At 40.3% G+C, this 17,851-nt stretch overlaps 1 protein-coding gene across 4 annotated transcripts in view; it reads right to left on the bottom strand.

Moving 5' to 3' along the window:
- Positions 1 to 1,451: 1,451 nt before the first annotated feature.
- PACSIN2 (protein kinase C and casein kinase substrate in neurons 2) overlaps positions 1,452 to 17,851 on the bottom strand; it is a 65,470-nt gene continuing 49,070 nt past the window's right edge. For 3 of the 4 annotated variants that reach the window (XM_075210291.1, XM_075210293.1, XM_075210292.1), the window contains exons 3-11: positions 16,521 to 16,677; positions 15,459 to 15,694; positions 14,315 to 14,470; positions 12,787 to 12,962; positions 10,322 to 10,442; positions 8,777 to 8,898; positions 7,883 to 7,990; positions 5,135 to 5,325; positions 1,452 to 3,792 (exon numbers count right to left, since the gene is read on the bottom strand). In XM_075210291.1, coding sequence (XP_075066392.1) covers positions 3,680 to 3,792; positions 5,135 to 5,325; positions 7,883 to 7,990; positions 8,777 to 8,898; positions 10,322 to 10,442; positions 12,787 to 12,962; positions 14,315 to 14,470; positions 15,459 to 15,694; positions 16,521 to 16,677 — 1,380 coding nt within the window. In that variant the 3' untranslated portion in view covers positions 1,452 to 3,679. The remainder of the gene's footprint in view (positions 3,793 to 5,134; positions 5,326 to 7,882; positions 7,991 to 8,776; positions 8,899 to 10,321; positions 10,443 to 12,786; positions 12,963 to 14,314; positions 14,471 to 15,458; positions 15,695 to 16,520; positions 16,678 to 17,851) is intronic. The other variant, XM_075210294.1, reaches the window with a different exon arrangement.

The following is a 17,851-nucleotide window of genomic DNA, read 5'->3' as shown; positions in this document are numbered from 1 at the left end:
TCACCAACACCACATTTTTTGGATCTCAGGAACACAGGTGGATTAGTCCTATAGAAAGAGCAGTGTTAACAACAGACGATGAGGTGTTCTATGCAGTACTTATTGTGGCTGTTGCATGCTTCTTTGTTTAAGGAGGTGGTATACCTGACACGAAGCAGTTTAAAAGGCTAATGAAAAATGTAGCTCCCTGAAGCAATATACAGTAGCACAGAAAGATTCCCTACTATAAAGAATAAAAATCTTTGCACTATCCTGCTCTCAGATCCATCAGTCTCCCTCTCCCAACGCACCTCTTCCGCTTCTCCTCTGCGTAAATCTCTTCATTGGCTCTTTCAGTTCAAGCTCCTAACCCTCACTTACAAAGCCTTTACCAATGCATCTCCCCTTACATCTTTGACCTTGTCTTGAAGTACATACCTACCCGGCCACTCCACTCTGTCTCTGACCTCCGCCTCAATTCACCCGTCATTCCCTTCTCCCAAGACTTCTGCCCTTAATCTTTGGAACTCCCTACCCAGTCTCACTCGACTCCCCCCAAACCTTCAAATTCTCACCTTTCCTACAACCTCCTAACCATTCCATCACCTCCTCATCCTCGCCTGCCATCTCCATTTTCTCCCAGTTGGTCCTACTGTCTCTCACCACCCCTCCCTCTAGAATGTAAGCTCTCATGTGAGTCCCCATAGCATTACTCACACTCATCTGAGCTACTTATATGTATTACCTCGTCTATTTGTTTCTTGGTTCTGTATCCAGTGCTACAGAATCTGTGGCGAGTGGGTGTTCTATAGCCCCAGAGATTATAGATATGGGCAATGGGGTGGCTCAATGGTTAGCACTTCTGACTCAAAGCACTGGGGTCATGAGTTCAATTCCTGACCAGGGACTTATCTGTGTGGCCTCCCCAAGGAACTACAAACCAGTGTCCTTCAAACATGCCCTCATTTCACCCATATTTTCCTCTCTTTGAAGCTACTGCCCAATGTTCTGCTCCCCTTTGCATCCAAAATTCTTGAATAACTTATCGCTAACAGACTGATCCACTTTCTCCCATCGACCTCCTTTAGTTGTCTCCCGTCCACTTCTGAAGTCAACCTCAAAGTGACCAATGACATTCTCCTACCCAAGTCTAGACAAAAGGCCACTTATAACTCCACATACTCCTTGACCTTCCCACCACTTTCAACGCAGTATGTCGACACACTTAATTCCTTTGGACTTTTCAATGCCCTCTCCTAGTTGGCCTGCTCTCGGGTCATTCCTTCAGCATCTCTATTTCATATTCTCATCCCCCTCTCTACACTTCCCCTCTCTGAGCTCATCCTTTCCTTCGGCCTCCATTGACAACTGTACGCAGACGATAACAAAATCTACAAGAACTTTGAACAACAGAGACGCACATATACGTATTAAGTGGAAGCCATCCAAATAACCACACGTGCACGCTTGGAGAATTTGAATAAAATATATTTGTATTCTTTTAATAGGATTACAGCCAAAGTTCCATGTGTGGCACAACTTACCCAATACCACAAATCAGCTTTATGTAGTTGTGCTAGAGTATGCAGTAAAGACTTTCCTCAACAACAAGTTTCCATAGAATGCTTTATAAACGTTATACTATTGACAACACATCATTATAAATCAGGAGGTTTCATGCCGTGCAGGTTGCCTCATTCCATATGGATTTGCACGACAGTCCAAAGGAGGGAGACATGTTATCCGACTAGTTGGGGATCTAGTTGTGCACTAGGGATCCATTGGATTCTTGGACTCTGGCTCCTGATCCATAATGCATTGTCTGGACTTGTGGCACCCACCTTATGAGGTAAAATCGGTGGTCTTCTTTCTCGGATAATTTCAGGAAGACAAACTCTGGTTTACAAGACCAACCAGTGGATGCCACCTTCCCGACTCTTTTCCTCTAGATGTGGAAGACGGTACAGTGTTTCGCTACGGGGATCCACACAGAACGAAGAAGCTTATTTAGCACAACTCACCAATTCCGAAATTACATTTTCACAACACTTTTTTTTTTTTAGTTTATTACTAAAATTTCTCAGAATCACAGAATACTTAAGACTATGATACAGCAAAACTAGGAGCGATTGAAGGTCTAGAATTGATAACAGTCTTCAAGCATAGTCTGCCATGAAATCCACGAGACGACATGCGTTAAAGGATTCTCTTCTGAACAATTCCAATGGTTTATATATATATCTATCTATATATAGAGGCATAAATATGTATATTTTTTTCCATAGACACACAAACGCACATTACTCTAAACACAGCGTTTGGGCACTTTTACAGTAGATGACGACATGAAGAAAGTCTTAAACACACATGTAGCCTTTTATTTAACCGGTGAAACTAAAAACAGCTCTTCTCCGCATCAAGTCTATTGTAAAGTGAACTTAAAATTGAACCCGTGAGCCCTATCCCAACATTAGAAGCAGTAAATAAATAACATCATGGCTTGGTTGGTCCTAGGAATTGGTTACTTCGTAATACTTTGCAGCTGACCAACAGGAAAGTCGCCTAAAACTTAACCGATAGTCAGTAAGTCATCTTGATAAAGGTTTTCCGTCATCACAATTGACATGATAGACCATGGAATGAGTAGAGGGTGGGGAGTGGAGGGGACAATAGACAACATCTATAACTCTGTACGGTACAAGGGAATGTTTAACTTGAGGAAAGGGAAAGGGAAAGAGATCAAAACACAGCAAGTTAGTTACAGATATTAAGTTTAGGAAGATTCTGTGTAATTACATCCAGGACGGTTAAAAGAAAAAAAATAAAAAAAAATTAAAGTTAGGATGATTGGGGGAAGGGGATGTGAATGTTGCAATATGGGGGGTTAACACAAACCCATAAGACAAAACCAAAAAGGTGAAAACTTTTGTTGGGGGGACGTGAACCCAGCATTAGGATTTCAAGCACTTCCACAAGTTTCTGTAACATTAATTTAACACTATCAAGATTATTACTACCTAGGGTTGGGGCCACGGACCATATAACTAAGGAGTCACATGGTTACATCATAAGATAAAATTCAAGCTCATAATTTATACACTTTGTAAAGTAAAGAAGAGTATCTATACCTCCCCCCTCCCTCCCAAAAAATAAGACTCATAACCACTAGCTTTAAATAAGACAAAAATCTCATTAAAAAAAAAAACAAAAAACAAAAAAACAGAACTGCAACGCTTAAAAAAGAAAAAAAAATTATATATATATTCCACATTACAGAGAAGGTCACTTCCAACAAATCATACGGATACGTGAATGCGCAGAATCAATGCAAGGCACGGCCCACAACAGCGACCAATAATAATAAAAAATAAAAAATACAGCAAGAAAACAAGCAGGGCTGTTTCTTCCTCAATGCGCTGATTTTTCAATGTGCAAGAACAGCTACTTGTATGGTAGCGGTGCCTCAAATTTGAAAGGGGGAGGGGAAAAAAAAAAAAAAAAAAAAACAATTAAAAGCAAACATCAGGATCCTCGGATCTACCTAATGTATGCAAGTCATTCCTAGTGTTAACCGTATCCTCCTTACATTGTAATATATACATGTTATGTCGCATTCAACTCATCCCAGTGAACAGATTACAGGTTATTATGAGAACTAGGTGTGCGCTAGAGGCGGAGGGGGAAAGAAGTCGTTCGAATGTCACTGCACTGACTCCACGTAGTTTGCAGGGTACAGGCCCACTTGCCCACTTTCCAGGCGTCCTTTACACCAGCCCTGCTCATCTTCATCTTCTGTTTTTGTAAATTCCTCACCTAGTAGAAGGAGAGAGAGAGGGGTCACATACAACACGATTCGCCGAATATCGGAGAGATTTCAGAAGGGGTATTATATGAACACATACCTACATAGAAACACATGTTTTTAAATGATCTTCTTGATAAATAAAAACAAACATATCCAAGACACTTTGTTTAGAAATGGTTTGGTATGCTTTGGTTATTGGTAATTTGACCATGAATGGCACCGGTGATATTTCAGGTAACCAGTCATATTATTATATTAAATAAAGCAGAACACCAGTATCCCGAAAAATCTTTAGCTGGAAGGGGAACAAAGAAGCCAGAGATGGGAAGTCTAGCATTGGAGAAATAAACAGAATAGGAAAGAGTAGATTAATATAGCAGCAATTATATACAGTACACCAATATATATATATATAGATTTCACGTAATTTTTCTGTTTCATTATTTGAAATGGGAACAGATTTTAATTTATTTTGTGCCACAGATGCCAGAAAGTGGGCATTGCTCAAAAGTCAGGCAATCATGGTGCCTAGGTACACAACTTTGATAGTCATGTAAGATAAGTAAAGAATGTGCCTAGAATTATTTGAAAGGGTTACGTTCTATAATATTTGTCCACCCTGAAGTATGCCGGGCCTTAAAGAAAGGTCTAAATGCTAAGAGGAATAAAAGGAGACTCAAAATACATGAAGAGCTTACAATCTAACTAGGATATTAACGTCAAAAAAATGGGAAGCAATGACAGTATTCAGAAGCGCTGATCCATTCCGTAAGTGCAGAAAAAAAAAAGTTCTGACACCATTTACATCAGCAGCAGTGACGAATACAATCAGTCAGTGCTTTATCATGCAACTGGCAAGGAGCAAGCAAGGTACCCATTAGCGTGCCAAATGTATCCATTAAAGAAAAATGTTATAGTATTTTCACATTCGTGCTCTGAAAAAGGACAGTCGTTATGTAGCCTCAAAGCCGTTTTGCATTTCTTGAAAATGCAGCCTGATCATTCCTATGTAATGTCACTAGTTTTCATTGATCAGAAAAAGCCATTGTGCTTAAATTAGTAGAGAGTTAAAGACTAGCCGTCTGTCCCTTAAACATAGTGGAAGCTGACATTTTGTGGCAAAAGCAAATTTTTTTCAGGAGAAAATCTCAATTCCATAGGAGCCAGTGACATCACTATTGGGTAGACACTGGTTCCTAGTGGTTGGCTGCATAATATTCACTCCACCCACAGAATGGCTAATAGAGAGTGCAGGAAACAAACAAACATTCTTCTCACACTACAAATGATGAAATTTTGCAGCGTTTTAAAGGAGTTTGTCTTATATTTTTTGGATTTTCGCCTCCTTACCAGCTTTAAAGCTTAGTTCATCCGTCTCCTGCCCATCGTAGTCGTAGAGAGCTTTGACCCGAACCTCCTTTGCGCCAGAAGCATCTTCATCGAATGGGTTGCTATCTCCATTGGTGTCATTGCTGGTGAAGGGGTTGTTGGATTCGTCATCGGACCATTCGGTGGGATAACTCTTTTCATAGCTGCTGACGCTGGAAAATAAACAGATGCCAAGTAAGACCCTATTCCTGAGAGTGGGACTGGCCCGCTATAATGACACTGTATATTAAACACGCGTGACGGACAATGCATTCTGCAGTCAGCTTAGCATGTGTAGTCCAGCTTACACTTCATCAAAACTAAAAACCAAAACAAGTTTGTTAATTGAACGGTATTCATACAGACATGGTCACCAAATCCGTCACACCACATATTACATGTTGCATAGTCATTAAAAAATAAATTTTAAAATAAATAAAAAAAATCAGTATGTTAACAGGGAGAGACATCATTAAAAAAGAATATACCATGGTAACATAAAAATACAAATATTAATATTGTCATTTCTTCTTAAACACGAAGATGTTATTGGGCCATTGACCCTTTCATTCAAAGAAGCGTCATTTTAATTTCATTTAAGTCCCTGCGAAATGTTTGTGTGGGAGGGCATCTCTCCAGACTGTACTGTGATGCATCCTATTTCTGGCTAGCTGAAGATGAGTCATACTACTCAACACGTATAATAAGAGGGCCGAGTGCTATGCTGTAATGCTCATACAGTAATCATTTTTGAGTTATAGTGTCCCTACACGAAATTAAAAAAAAACTTGTCATCAGGGCTGTGGATGTCAATTTACTACAAAGCAGACAAATATGAGCTTATTCTCCCAAGAGGATTAACATCAGCAGGTTCTTTATACCCCATGATTAGCAGTGAGGAAGGGTGTGGAAGCCGCCCCGCTACACACAGACCGCATGACTCTCTCTCCAAGTCCAGTTACCAGACTACTCTATGCTCGCTACCAGGCGGGCTTACTCTATGCCAGTGTTGGCTAACCTGTGACACTCCAGGTGTTGTGAAAATACAAGTCCCAGAATACCCATCCAGCAATAAGCTGCTATATATTGCCAAAGCATGCTGGGACTTGTATTTTCACAACACCATGAGTGTCATAGGTTAGCCAACACTGCTCTAGTGCTGCGAGCTCTGGTGTAAGCCGGGCTGGGGCAAGAGTGCAGTGCATTAAGAGCTTCAGTTGAATTCCTTCAACAGGAACTGTAATGGAAAAATTATGGTACAAATATATGTTGGATAAAACAATATTTATGTATAAAATCTGTATGGTCATATGGTTTTCTGTATTCTGTTAAAATCTTTTTCTATGTTATACCCTACAATAGGGCATTTATTCATAGGATGTTAAAATGGTCAGCAGCTGTCAAGCTATATAGAGACAAGAGTGTAAGAGGTCACATATGCCCTTTGACCTGCTTAGACATAGAAATATATATACTATAATGAGGTTGTAGAGATTATATATAACCAACTTTGTCCTTATGTGGTATATTCTTTAGTATGTGAAGTGGTTAGTGACGTATGTAAGAGGGGTGGTGTTACTTCTATATAACTTCTGTCTAACATAGAGGATATTGCCTGTTTCACGATGAATACAAGCCAATTGCATATGCAATTTGTAAGAATAAAGATAACCTTTGCTTTTTCAAATATTTATATTTTTTTGAATCATTTATGCGTCGACAGAACATGGGGGAACCCTGTCTCAACAAAAACCTGAAGATGCCATAATTAATTCTCTGGGCAGCACCGTGATCAATAAATAAAAGAAACTAGGATTACAGAAGTGCTATACTCGGTTCTTAAACAGTATCCCAGTTGAACCGGTAAATCAAGTGGCACAGTAGACAACTCTGTAAGCAGCACAAAGTTCTAAGTCACCGACTAGGGATGTTGGTTTTTCTCATAGAAGTAGAGGAAAAATAATGGTGTTCTGACATATAGTAGATGCATAATATCTTCACTGGGATCAGAATAAGTACTAAATATTAAAGTCCGTGACCCTTCCCTTTTGTGGGTAATTTGGAGAACAAAGCCAATCAGTTCACTATGAAACAGATATCATCAATACCCGAGGCTTACAGTACTCCATTCACAAAACATCTGCCTCCATAACATGTAGACAAGAGGTACACATGACATTTACAAGTAGCATTACATGCGATAGAAGTCTAGCAAAGCTTTCAGTTATTTGTTTTTTGGGGACAGAACTCTCTCTAGGCTCTCAAACTGGTATTTTAGCCCCTGTTTACCAAGGCCAGTCTTTCCAGTCACTATAGGATAAACACATTACATATACATTATATATTCCTACAAGAAACCATACAAGTAGTGAAATAGATGCAACTCCCCAAGTTGACTTCATACAAAACCATAACCAACACATGTAACACCTTGTGCTAGGCACAGAAAGTATAAGAATACATAACATGGACCGTGGAGTTTTAGAAGGACCTGTTCTCCCACATGCCAGCAGTTAATCAGCATAGTTAATAGGCAACCGAAAGAGAAAGTGCTGTTAGTGTCCAATGCTAGGAAGAAGGTGGGGGAAAAGTTTGTTATGGAGGGTACAAGTGGATGTAATAAGGTTGTCATGCGTTGTGCTCCACGGCTCCATTCTCACAGCCCCGACTGAAAGACCAAAGTGCACAGAGGAAACTTGGAGAGATAACAGGAAACATCGCATCACCAACTTTTTAGTTTTACTGTCCTCCTTCTCAATAATACTGCTCGTCTCCTCTTCATCTTCAAAGGGATTGTTACTTGATTGTGTGGACTGTACTGACTGGACACTAAGGTGGCTATTTGGGAAGAAGAGAGCAGGAACATCAAGATACCAAAATCACATTAAAAAAAATTATAAATTATTATATTTATACACACACGTAATCATTAAACATTGGTTGAACAGGACACACACACACACACACACACACACACACACACACACACACACACACACCACATTTGTTTCTTGTAAATACAGAAACAGTGTTTACCAGTTTGCTATTTTTCCTTTTGTACAAAATTTGTATTCATAGATTAGATGCATTAAGGGCTTCCAAAAGAAATAAGCAAAAATGAACATTGAATATCATTGCTTGGTTCTGTTATTCACACTGGTGATAAAAATGTGCTATGTTTAGGGGGTCAGACATTCAGGATGATTGAGACTGTTTTTTATAGTATATTTTTATATATTTTATTATGCCTTCACTAGGTACTGTCAGAATTTTAGCTTATATGATCAGTTTTAATTAAATCATCAACTGAAACTGAGCAAGCTGAATGCATTAAATGAAAAGCTGCAAAGAACCAAAAACTGATATGCACCCAAGTTTACAAAATGGTAAAATTACAGCCAGAACACACATTGCAGACATTTCCCATAGTGCAAACACTGTTGTATGAAGAGTGTCTTCTAGAACAGCATAATCTCAGGTATTTTATAGGCATGTGTGGTGTCCAAATAAGGACTTTAGGCAGAGGGGGAAAAAAATTCAGGTGTTAGAAATTGCTAAAATGAACAAGGTTAGGTGCAAACTGCAGTAAAGTTGGCAAATTAAAGACAGAGGTGACCACCCTACCTGCTGTGTTTGTTCTGGAGGGTAGATTGCTCGCCCCCTTGACTGATTCCAGTTAGAGTGACGCCCTCTGGCTTCTTTTTTTCTCTTCTACTTAGGGTACGGTTTAAGTCAGAAGACCATTCCTAAAGAAGGGTAAACACGGAGATGAGATGCCGTTTTGTAATACCACTATTTCCCCATAAGAGGGCATCAATGTACCAAAAACCGTACTACACATTAAAAAACGGGACAGAAATTTCTAGAGGAAAGAAAATTAATCACAAAAAAAAACAAATAAAAATCTGCACCGTACATGCAAATAGATATGAATATGGTAAACAGGTGAGGGAGACAACACTTGCAACAAAAGAGGAGACCCCAACACCGCAACAAAAGAGGAGACCCCAAGACCACAAAACAGAATGGAATTTAGAAGATGAACAATGCACTGTTGCCATGACAATATGAAAACCAGAGAATTTGGCCTGGAGGTTAATTACCCAGTTCTCTCTTACATGGACTGTTTACATTAATACAAAACAAGAACGGATCTTTCAACATTCTGAGAACCGCTTTGATCTGCAGCCACTCTTTATTGACAAACAATTATATTAATAAGACTAGATAAATACAAATAGATGAACATATCATTGTGTACATGACTTCTATATTTGAGCTTAATGGAACAAACGAAGGTGTAGAGATAGGGTAGATTTTATTGAGGTAAACGTTTGATAAGCACAATGCACAATTAGGGAGGTGGCTGATATAGCCTCTATGGGGTGTAACCATTGAGCAATAAAATCTTATAGCTCTGGCTGTTGAAGGACTAAAAGTACCAGCACATCCTGCCAGCTAGTGCAACAATATGTATCCTAATTTGTGTGCAGTAACCACAGAGCAAATCTAAATATCATTTAAACTCCCTATGCCACAGAAAAAGGTATAGGCTTCCGTGCTGTGCTGGGACTTTTAGTTCCACAAGACTCACAAGTTACCTACTTCTGCCGCAGACAATAGAGCTCACTGTACAACATAAATGACCTTACAGACACATTACTTACTTCATCCTTGTGCCAGGGAAGGCAAGAAAGACAGGAGGAGAATTATTAACATAAGGAAACAGAATGCAATCATTTAACCCTACGGGTGTAGTAGCAGCAAAGAAATAAAACAGAACAATTCTAACCAGTTACAATAAGTCATTGGTTTTATACTCCAGAGACATCACAGCAGCCCTGCCTGACAGCGTAACATGCAGAGCCGTCATGTTGGCTGATGGGGGCGGGGAGAGCGCTGCTCTGTCCTTCAATTCTCTGCATTGCTGAGGGATCAGTAAAACGACAAAGGTTGGGACTGTGAAACCAAATCAGCACTTTTATTAGAGGATTCAGAGCTTTGCTGGATTACACACAGGCGTGTTCTGGATGTGCCGTCAATAGGGAGATACAATAGATTCCAAGTTTAAAAGATGTAGATTTATTTTTAGCAAACGGCAAAAGGAATCCGTACTATTAATTCACATTGCGGATTGTGACCCCTTTGCCCCATACAAAAAGCTCTCACCTCAAACTGGGGCCAGTTCATAGACATTCCGGGGCCGTGATTGTTCTTGAACCATTTCAGGTCCTCCGGGACATCGGCGGATTTAATGGCGTACTCCAGGTCTCTATATATACTGGAATATCTGATTCAAAAGGAAAAATATCAGTTAGATCTCATAGTATCCAAAAGTCAGCGGTTTCCAAAGTTCTATTTGCCTCCAATTCTATATTGAAACAATAGGTTTAATTGGAGTTTTATATACAGAGAGCATTTAAAGACCTAACTAGCACAGGATTAGGTGCCCACAGATTGAAGTATGTACTGAGCTACCGAGAATAACAAACATCAGCTATTTAAGTTTAGTTCTTCTCTCCTACACAGAGGTGGAATCAATTCTGTCAGTAAACCAATATTCATGTAATTTATACAGATGTGTTAACAGTTTATTACACAGTTTCTTTAATAACAGATCCTAAAATTCAGCAAGCATGCTTACAATGTCTTTGTAATTGCTTGGTTAATGACCTAGGCGCTTGATTCAGCACAGATCTTAGCAAAATGCACTGGACTGCTCGGGACTAGAGATGCTCACGGACCCCCGTGAACTAGTTTTGGTTCTGGATCAGCTTTGTGTTTTGGAGTTTTTAGAAAAAAATCCTAAAATATGCTAAAAAAAAACAAAAAAAAAAACAAAAAAAAAAAAAAACACATAATTTTGCTTTTATTGTTCCTACATTATTATTAACCTCAATAACACTAACTTCAAATCATTTCCAGACAATTTTGACCACCTCACAGATCACAATATTATTTTCATACGTTCGGACAAATACTGCAGCGACCTGGCTGGATGGTAAGCGACAGAGCAATGACACAAACACACGGCAGATCCTAGCACATCTAGGAAACATTGCCACACAGCAGTGGCAGAAAAGAAAAATGGGGGTTCTCGCTCACTCCCACCCCCCGCTATGTTGGATCTTAAAAATTAATTCAGAACTCGCGAGATCAGATGACATCACAAAGACGTTTTGCATCGTTTTCGATTCCGAGGGTGCGCGACAGTACCGAGCCGGCTCAGCTCGCAGATCCCCCAAGTTCCGGTGTGTACGGTTTTCAAAGAACAGAGCCTGAGCGTCTCTACTAGGGACCCAATTGTCACTTCTGCTTCTGACTTCCAGATAATGTCAGTCATCAGAGCCCGATTCACAGCAAATGGCCAGCGGGACGTAGTAAACATGTTTTACTTTACAGATTTGTATTTCAGTTAGTAATCTATATATGTGACACACTGTTACTCATCTTAACCAGTTGTGTTATTCCTCTCCCTCCTGTATGGATTTGAATTTACACTGCTTAACTGCACAAGTAGAGGACCAGTGGGAGATCAAGCCTGAATCAAAATAAATCCTTACAGTATCTAACATTGACTTTATTCTCCAGCAGAACAGACTTCTAATGCTGCAGCTTTCCCTCCCCCTCAGGTCTATAGATTGAAAAAGAGCGGCAACTGGCAGTATCAGCTTGTGCCTGCATAGCTATAGTCAATAAGGTTGCCCATCAAGACTCCCAAGTGAAGCCATGTGTAAGGTGAAGCCATGTGTAAGGTGAAGCCATGTGTAAGACGCCGCAGTGCGTAAAACAGGGACATATAATAAATGCAGACATGAAAACAAAGGGTTGGGAGGACCCTGCCCATGAGAGAGCTTACAGTCTAAGTGGAGGAGGGCACAGGTGATACAAGAGGAACGAGCATGGCCAACACTGGAGATGGGACAGATATGAAGGTAGTACAGGTGGGAGTAGGTTAAGTTGTAATAAAGAGATGGGTTTTCACAGTCAGTAATGATTTGGAGACAGAGAGAGTCTGATTAGGCATGGTAGGGAATTCCATAAGTGGGGAGCAGCACGGGAGAAGACTTGTATGCAAGAATGATAGGTGTTTACCGGAGACAAAGCGCAGGTCAGAGGTAGATCTAAGAGGGCAAGAGGGAGAGTATTTTGAGATGTGTGAAGGAGTGTAGTTGAGGGCGGGTAATTTGAATTGGTTTCTGGAGGACGCAGGGACCCAGTGTAGGGATTTGCAAAGTGCGACAGATGTGGAGCTGGCAAGACCAGAAAATCATTTCATTTTTATCATAAGCAACCCCCTTCAAAGTGTATGCAAGGTCTTAACATGCCCTGCATACACTTTAGGCAGCTATGACCATGCAGCCCATCAATTCAAGTCTTGTTCAGACTGATGTGATGGTCTTCATTCTCACGAATGGTTGGGGAATGAATGGCACCAATACACAACATAACTGCATCCACTCTGTGCGAGTGCACTTTAACCAAGTCTAACTCACTTAGTTACTATACAGCGCTTTAAGCAGTGTTTAATAGAACGTCATTTTCTTCTTCTCTGGCCCCAGCAATATCTCTGCGGAGGTCACACGGACCTGGGTGAAGCCCTGAATGGTCGGGAAATAAATACAATCTCTTACCCATCCAGATTGGACAGGTCAAGGTGTTTCTCCACGTCCAGGAGCACATCGCGGAAGAAACGCACCCGCTTATCCTCAAACTGCTGACACTGCTCGAACACCTGCTCCATGTTTTCCATGTACTGTGGGGTGGCGCCGTCCAAGTCTTTTAGAGCCTTTTCGTATTTCTCTTTGCTCTGGAAGATCGGACAGCAGAAGAGAAGCGTTAGAGCCTCACAAGTGACCTGATCATTCTAGAACCACATGCAGGACAGGAGATGGGAATTTTACAAGATCCGTTATCAATATAATTAAACATATATATTTTTTCCCTTTTTGACAGGCAGCACGCAACTAAAAAAAAAATAAATGCAGTGTCATCTAGCGTATCGGAATTAGTAGAGTTCTCTAGAACAATATCTGGAACCCAGTCCTCAGGACCCCTAACAATGCATGTTTTCTATAACACCTTGCTTTAGCACAGGTGTATTTATTACGGACTGACACATTGTAACAGATCCACAGGTGGTGTTAATTATTACCATTGTCACCTGAACAACCTGCCCTGTTAGGGGTCCCGAGGACTGGGTTTGAGAAACACCGATCTAGAATAATGGTTCATTCCACTACATCCACTGTGTGTAGGTGTTGGGTGTACTTACTGTAGAAATACACAGACAGATTATAACATAAATAACCTAATCGTGTTGAATATAACTACCTGGAGGAAAAAAGCAGCGTTCTGAAAAATTAAAACGTAAACCTTAAAGTTTTCTCTCTCAAAAAGTACCTCCAACTAATTGCCGTGATACATTTGAACAAGATACAAGTTAATGTCATAAAAAGTTGCGTTGCGACACCAATATCTCCCTGTGTCTGCTTCACAGACTACCGTACTTGTCAGTGGAAGGAGTAAGTTCCCCCAACAGCACAATCTGAGGTTGCCTGTTGCAGTCAAGCCCCTTATGTCATGAAACAGGTGGCAACGACATACAGCCTGGACCTCATCCAAGTGAAAAGGACATTGTGTCCCACAGGATCAGCACACACCCCTGCTGAAATAAACTGTGCCGCTCCGGTGACCCGATTGACTACCGATTGTTTGACACCTGCCAGCATTGGTTAGCGGATACCTCACAGGCAATAACGACCAGCGAACTAGCGTATATATGAACTTTTACTTTAGGTTTTATCAGCTAATTAAGTATCCAGAAAACCTATGTTAAACTTTGTTAAACAAAGATCCTGAAGACGCTGCATATATATTTTGTGCTACAAGAACTGCTACAAATCAGCGTTCTGTACAGTGGTACCTTAGTCACAGGAAACCAGAAGGGCTAGGTGTGTTTCAGTGTTATATATATATATATATATATATTTTATATTTCTCAGAACACAACACAAAAGAATGTAATGTTGTCCTTGCAGATTACGGTGTATTTGCTCTGCAGGGCGTTACACAGGTACTGTACCAGCTCTGGGATTTAACAACTGGAAGATTTCCTGAACAAACAGAAGGGAGACGCAGATTAGTGGCCTCATCCATTACCTTCTGCGAGTCCTGTTTGCTCTTCTCCACTTTGTCTTGGAGTTTCTTCAGTTGCTCGGGGTTGAGGGCAGGGTCGGCTTTGCTGTTGGTCTCTCGGGAGATGGCGAGCTTCTCCTCCTTACACGCAGCATGATAGATTTTCTTACACCCTTCCACCTTCACAGAACACAGACCGAAAAACAAGACCATTAAAAATGTTCAGATTGGCAAATTTCAGGTAAATTAAGACTTATAAATGGCAACGTGTGAGCCGGACAGGGCTTCCAAACTTGAACTGGTGTTTCCTGTCCCTTCTTATCTAACCTTTAACACATAGTTAGATATTTTCTTGTTTCAGGGTTGAAATTGTTGTCAACTTGTAAAGGACACTAATTCTAAAGTAAACCAGGAGGTACAAAACTAATCAGTAAACATATAAGTGTAATCTGAATTCAAGCCAAGATACAGTAAGAACTTTTTGTTTTGTAATGGCCATTCAACAAATCAGAAGTTTTTACAGGGAATGAATACTTATTTTGTTTTGCCTTTGTACAATACAAATATTATGGAATACAATGTATAAAGTTATAGAACTTTTGCCCAAGTAGGTATAGTATTCGGTAAATAGGAGAAAATGACCATGTATACTTCAGACTAGTTTCTATTATGGTACAGGTATGTCTGCTTGCACATCTCGCCGTATAGCAGAGCTGCCATTGTTTGTCTTCTCTTCCCATTGTCAAACTCACTTTGGGTACAGACCCAAAAGGTATTTTAGATGCATTTTTTTAACAATTGGAAACATGCTTATTAAGGGTTAGTGTGTATTATATAGGCTTTTACTAGCATTTCCTAAAGGAAAGAAAAAGTACAAACTTACAACTGCCTGGACAAATTTATGAAACAAGACTATGATTTGCAGGTAATAAAGATACAATGACTAATGCACCAAACAGTGCTACTAATGTAATCAGCACACTGTCCTATTGGATACTGACCAGGGATAGGTCAGACATTGCGATGGATATTACTTGGTGTGCGCCCCATCACAATCTAGTTAAGCCCCTGATGTCTTGCATATACCTTGCCCGTACCAGGCACAATGAAGACTAAACTTGGAGTCCTTTGAACACAATGCCCCCACCGACCACTTCTGGCCTCTTACCTCTTTCAGTTTCTTGGCCCATGGCTTCTGTGCTTTCCTGAAGCCATCTTCAGCCTCCTTGGTTTCCTTAAACCCTCCCATCATCTGTTTGTGATAGGCCTCCTTCTGCCAGTTCTTCATCTTCTCAAAGTCTTCGTTCATCAATGCATTCTTCACCTCTAGGTGGAGCTCGCTGACTCTCTCCGCTTCAGTCATCACAGCATTCCAGGCCTTCTCCACAGAGCCGTACTGAGGGCCTAGAAGAGGCATCAAGGAGCTCTTACACATACACACAAATAAAAACCAGCCCTAGTTCATTAAAATTAATTCTTGGTCATTAAATCAGACTCTTGAACATTTCTGCACTAGTGTATTCTTTAGATTAATGTCAACCATTTGCACTAGCACGCAGGAGTATTTACAGCCGCAATACCACAGGTTTTTCTTTGCTTTAAATAGCAAGTTAAATACCATTCAAGCATGCATCCGAGTTATTTATCCTCCTACAAAATTTCAAAGAGACTCAGCTTACTACATCATGTGTCATGTTACTGTGGTTGCCATGGCAGTCACAAAACATTGAACATTTTGTAAAATCTGAACAGTTCTCAAGCATTACTAGCAATCTGAAGAAACAAACCAAAGAGAATGGTAACTATAAAGAGTCTTCTGATAGCCTACCCATACTTTTATTTTTCATGGGATTGCTCCTAAGTCAGCTGTATTTTCTAACATGCTCTGTAAAGATCAGCAAGAATTTATCCTTTAGGAGCTAATGATAGTTTCTTATAGTGCTTAAATAAAAGCATGCTTTATGACTTGACATATTGATTACTTTAGTACACACTTTCCATACACCATACTATTTTTTTTTTTGCAGACAGATTACAAACATTAGCGACACCCTCCAGGACCTTTCTGCCCATTATGCCCCCTGCGGTCCGTCAAAGCAAGAGTCCCGGCTTGACTGGTCCATCAACATCCCCCAGACTCCACCCCTTGTTTTTCCAAATCAAGTCTCTAAATTCAGTCCTTCCTACAGGTTTCTAGCTGCATCTATGTATCATGTTTCAATATTCCCACCTTTCTCCACTAGTTGCTTCCATCTCTTGGACCATTCCGTTAGTTGCTGAGCGTACATCTTCTCGATCTTCGCCCGCTCGTGGATACAGTTCATTAAATCATTGCAGAGTCGGTGCCCATCGTCAATCCTTTTGACGGCACGTTTGTAATTACCAATCTGACAACAAAAAAATAAAAGATTGTTCACAAGACGATCAACACCTATAGAAATGCACCATCAAGTATTTTTTGCATTTTGCACATGGGACATGAAATCAAAAGTGGAAAAAAAAATGTGATCCAAAAATATAGTGCGCGCGTAGTGGACACCTCTATATATAAAACTATATTTAGAGAAAAAAAAAGAAAAATTAAGAAATCTAATTAGAATTACATTAAATTTCCCAAATATGTAAGCTGAGCTTTCCACACCAACCCGAAACGTGACAACATGTAAGAATCCGAACTTTCAGCACTATTGCCAAAAGTGCTGCCTCTATGGCAAATTTGGCTACACAGAAGGCCAGATTAAAAGGTTCCAGACGTTCAGAAGTAGGGACAGTGTTCACGACCCAGCTTGGTCACACGCACTGATGGATGATGTCATTCAACAAGATATCTTCTGCACGATCAAAACTAGCTGGGCCGTGTTTGATTGTGCAAAAAGATGACCGTGTGCCACAGATTGCAATGCATGGCTAGTAAAGTTTTAAAATAATCCAGTTGACCAACCAGCATATCATGGACCTCACCATCTACAGTGTATAACATTTAGCAATATAGCCAAAATATATAAGCCGAATCCATTAACGAGCATTCAAAAAACCTCTTACAGCGAGCGTGTCACCCAATCACCCCTCTTTGCTGATCATTTCAGTCTGATCACTATGGATATACCCCAGGACCCAGGTTGTAAGTGTCAGCATAATCCTACTCATTCTTTAGATTGTTGCAGCATTGCGTAGATGGGGCTCTCTCCAACCATAATGTGTGGTATTACAAGGGTGTAGGTCTGTGTGTCACTGCAACGCAGGAGCGCCTCTGATCATATGAAGTGTATGCAAACACAACCATGTGTTATATTTATCCACATCCATTGGTTTAAAAATCACTTATAGGAAGTGTTTTTTTAACCCTTCCTATAATCCTAAACATACCCCTGCACCTTCACAATCCCCCCACCCTCCCTCACTCAGACCGCTCCAGATCTCTACTTGCACAACAGGGGGAGGGGGACAGATATATTGAATGAGGCGCTTACTTGTACTCTATCCAGATTTATTTTCCCTACAGGAGAACTTTATCCTTAGTAATTAATTTATTTATACCAAGGATATACTATACACTTGGAA

This window comes from Mixophyes fleayi, chromosome 4, assembly GCF_038048845.1.
Source record: "Mixophyes fleayi isolate aMixFle1 chromosome 4, aMixFle1.hap1, whole genome shotgun sequence".
NCBI lineage: Eukaryota > Metazoa > Chordata > Amphibia > Anura > Limnodynastidae > Mixophyes > Mixophyes fleayi.
Note: the sequence above shows the minus strand (reverse complement) of the source record. Positions and strands in the feature narration are given on the sequence as shown.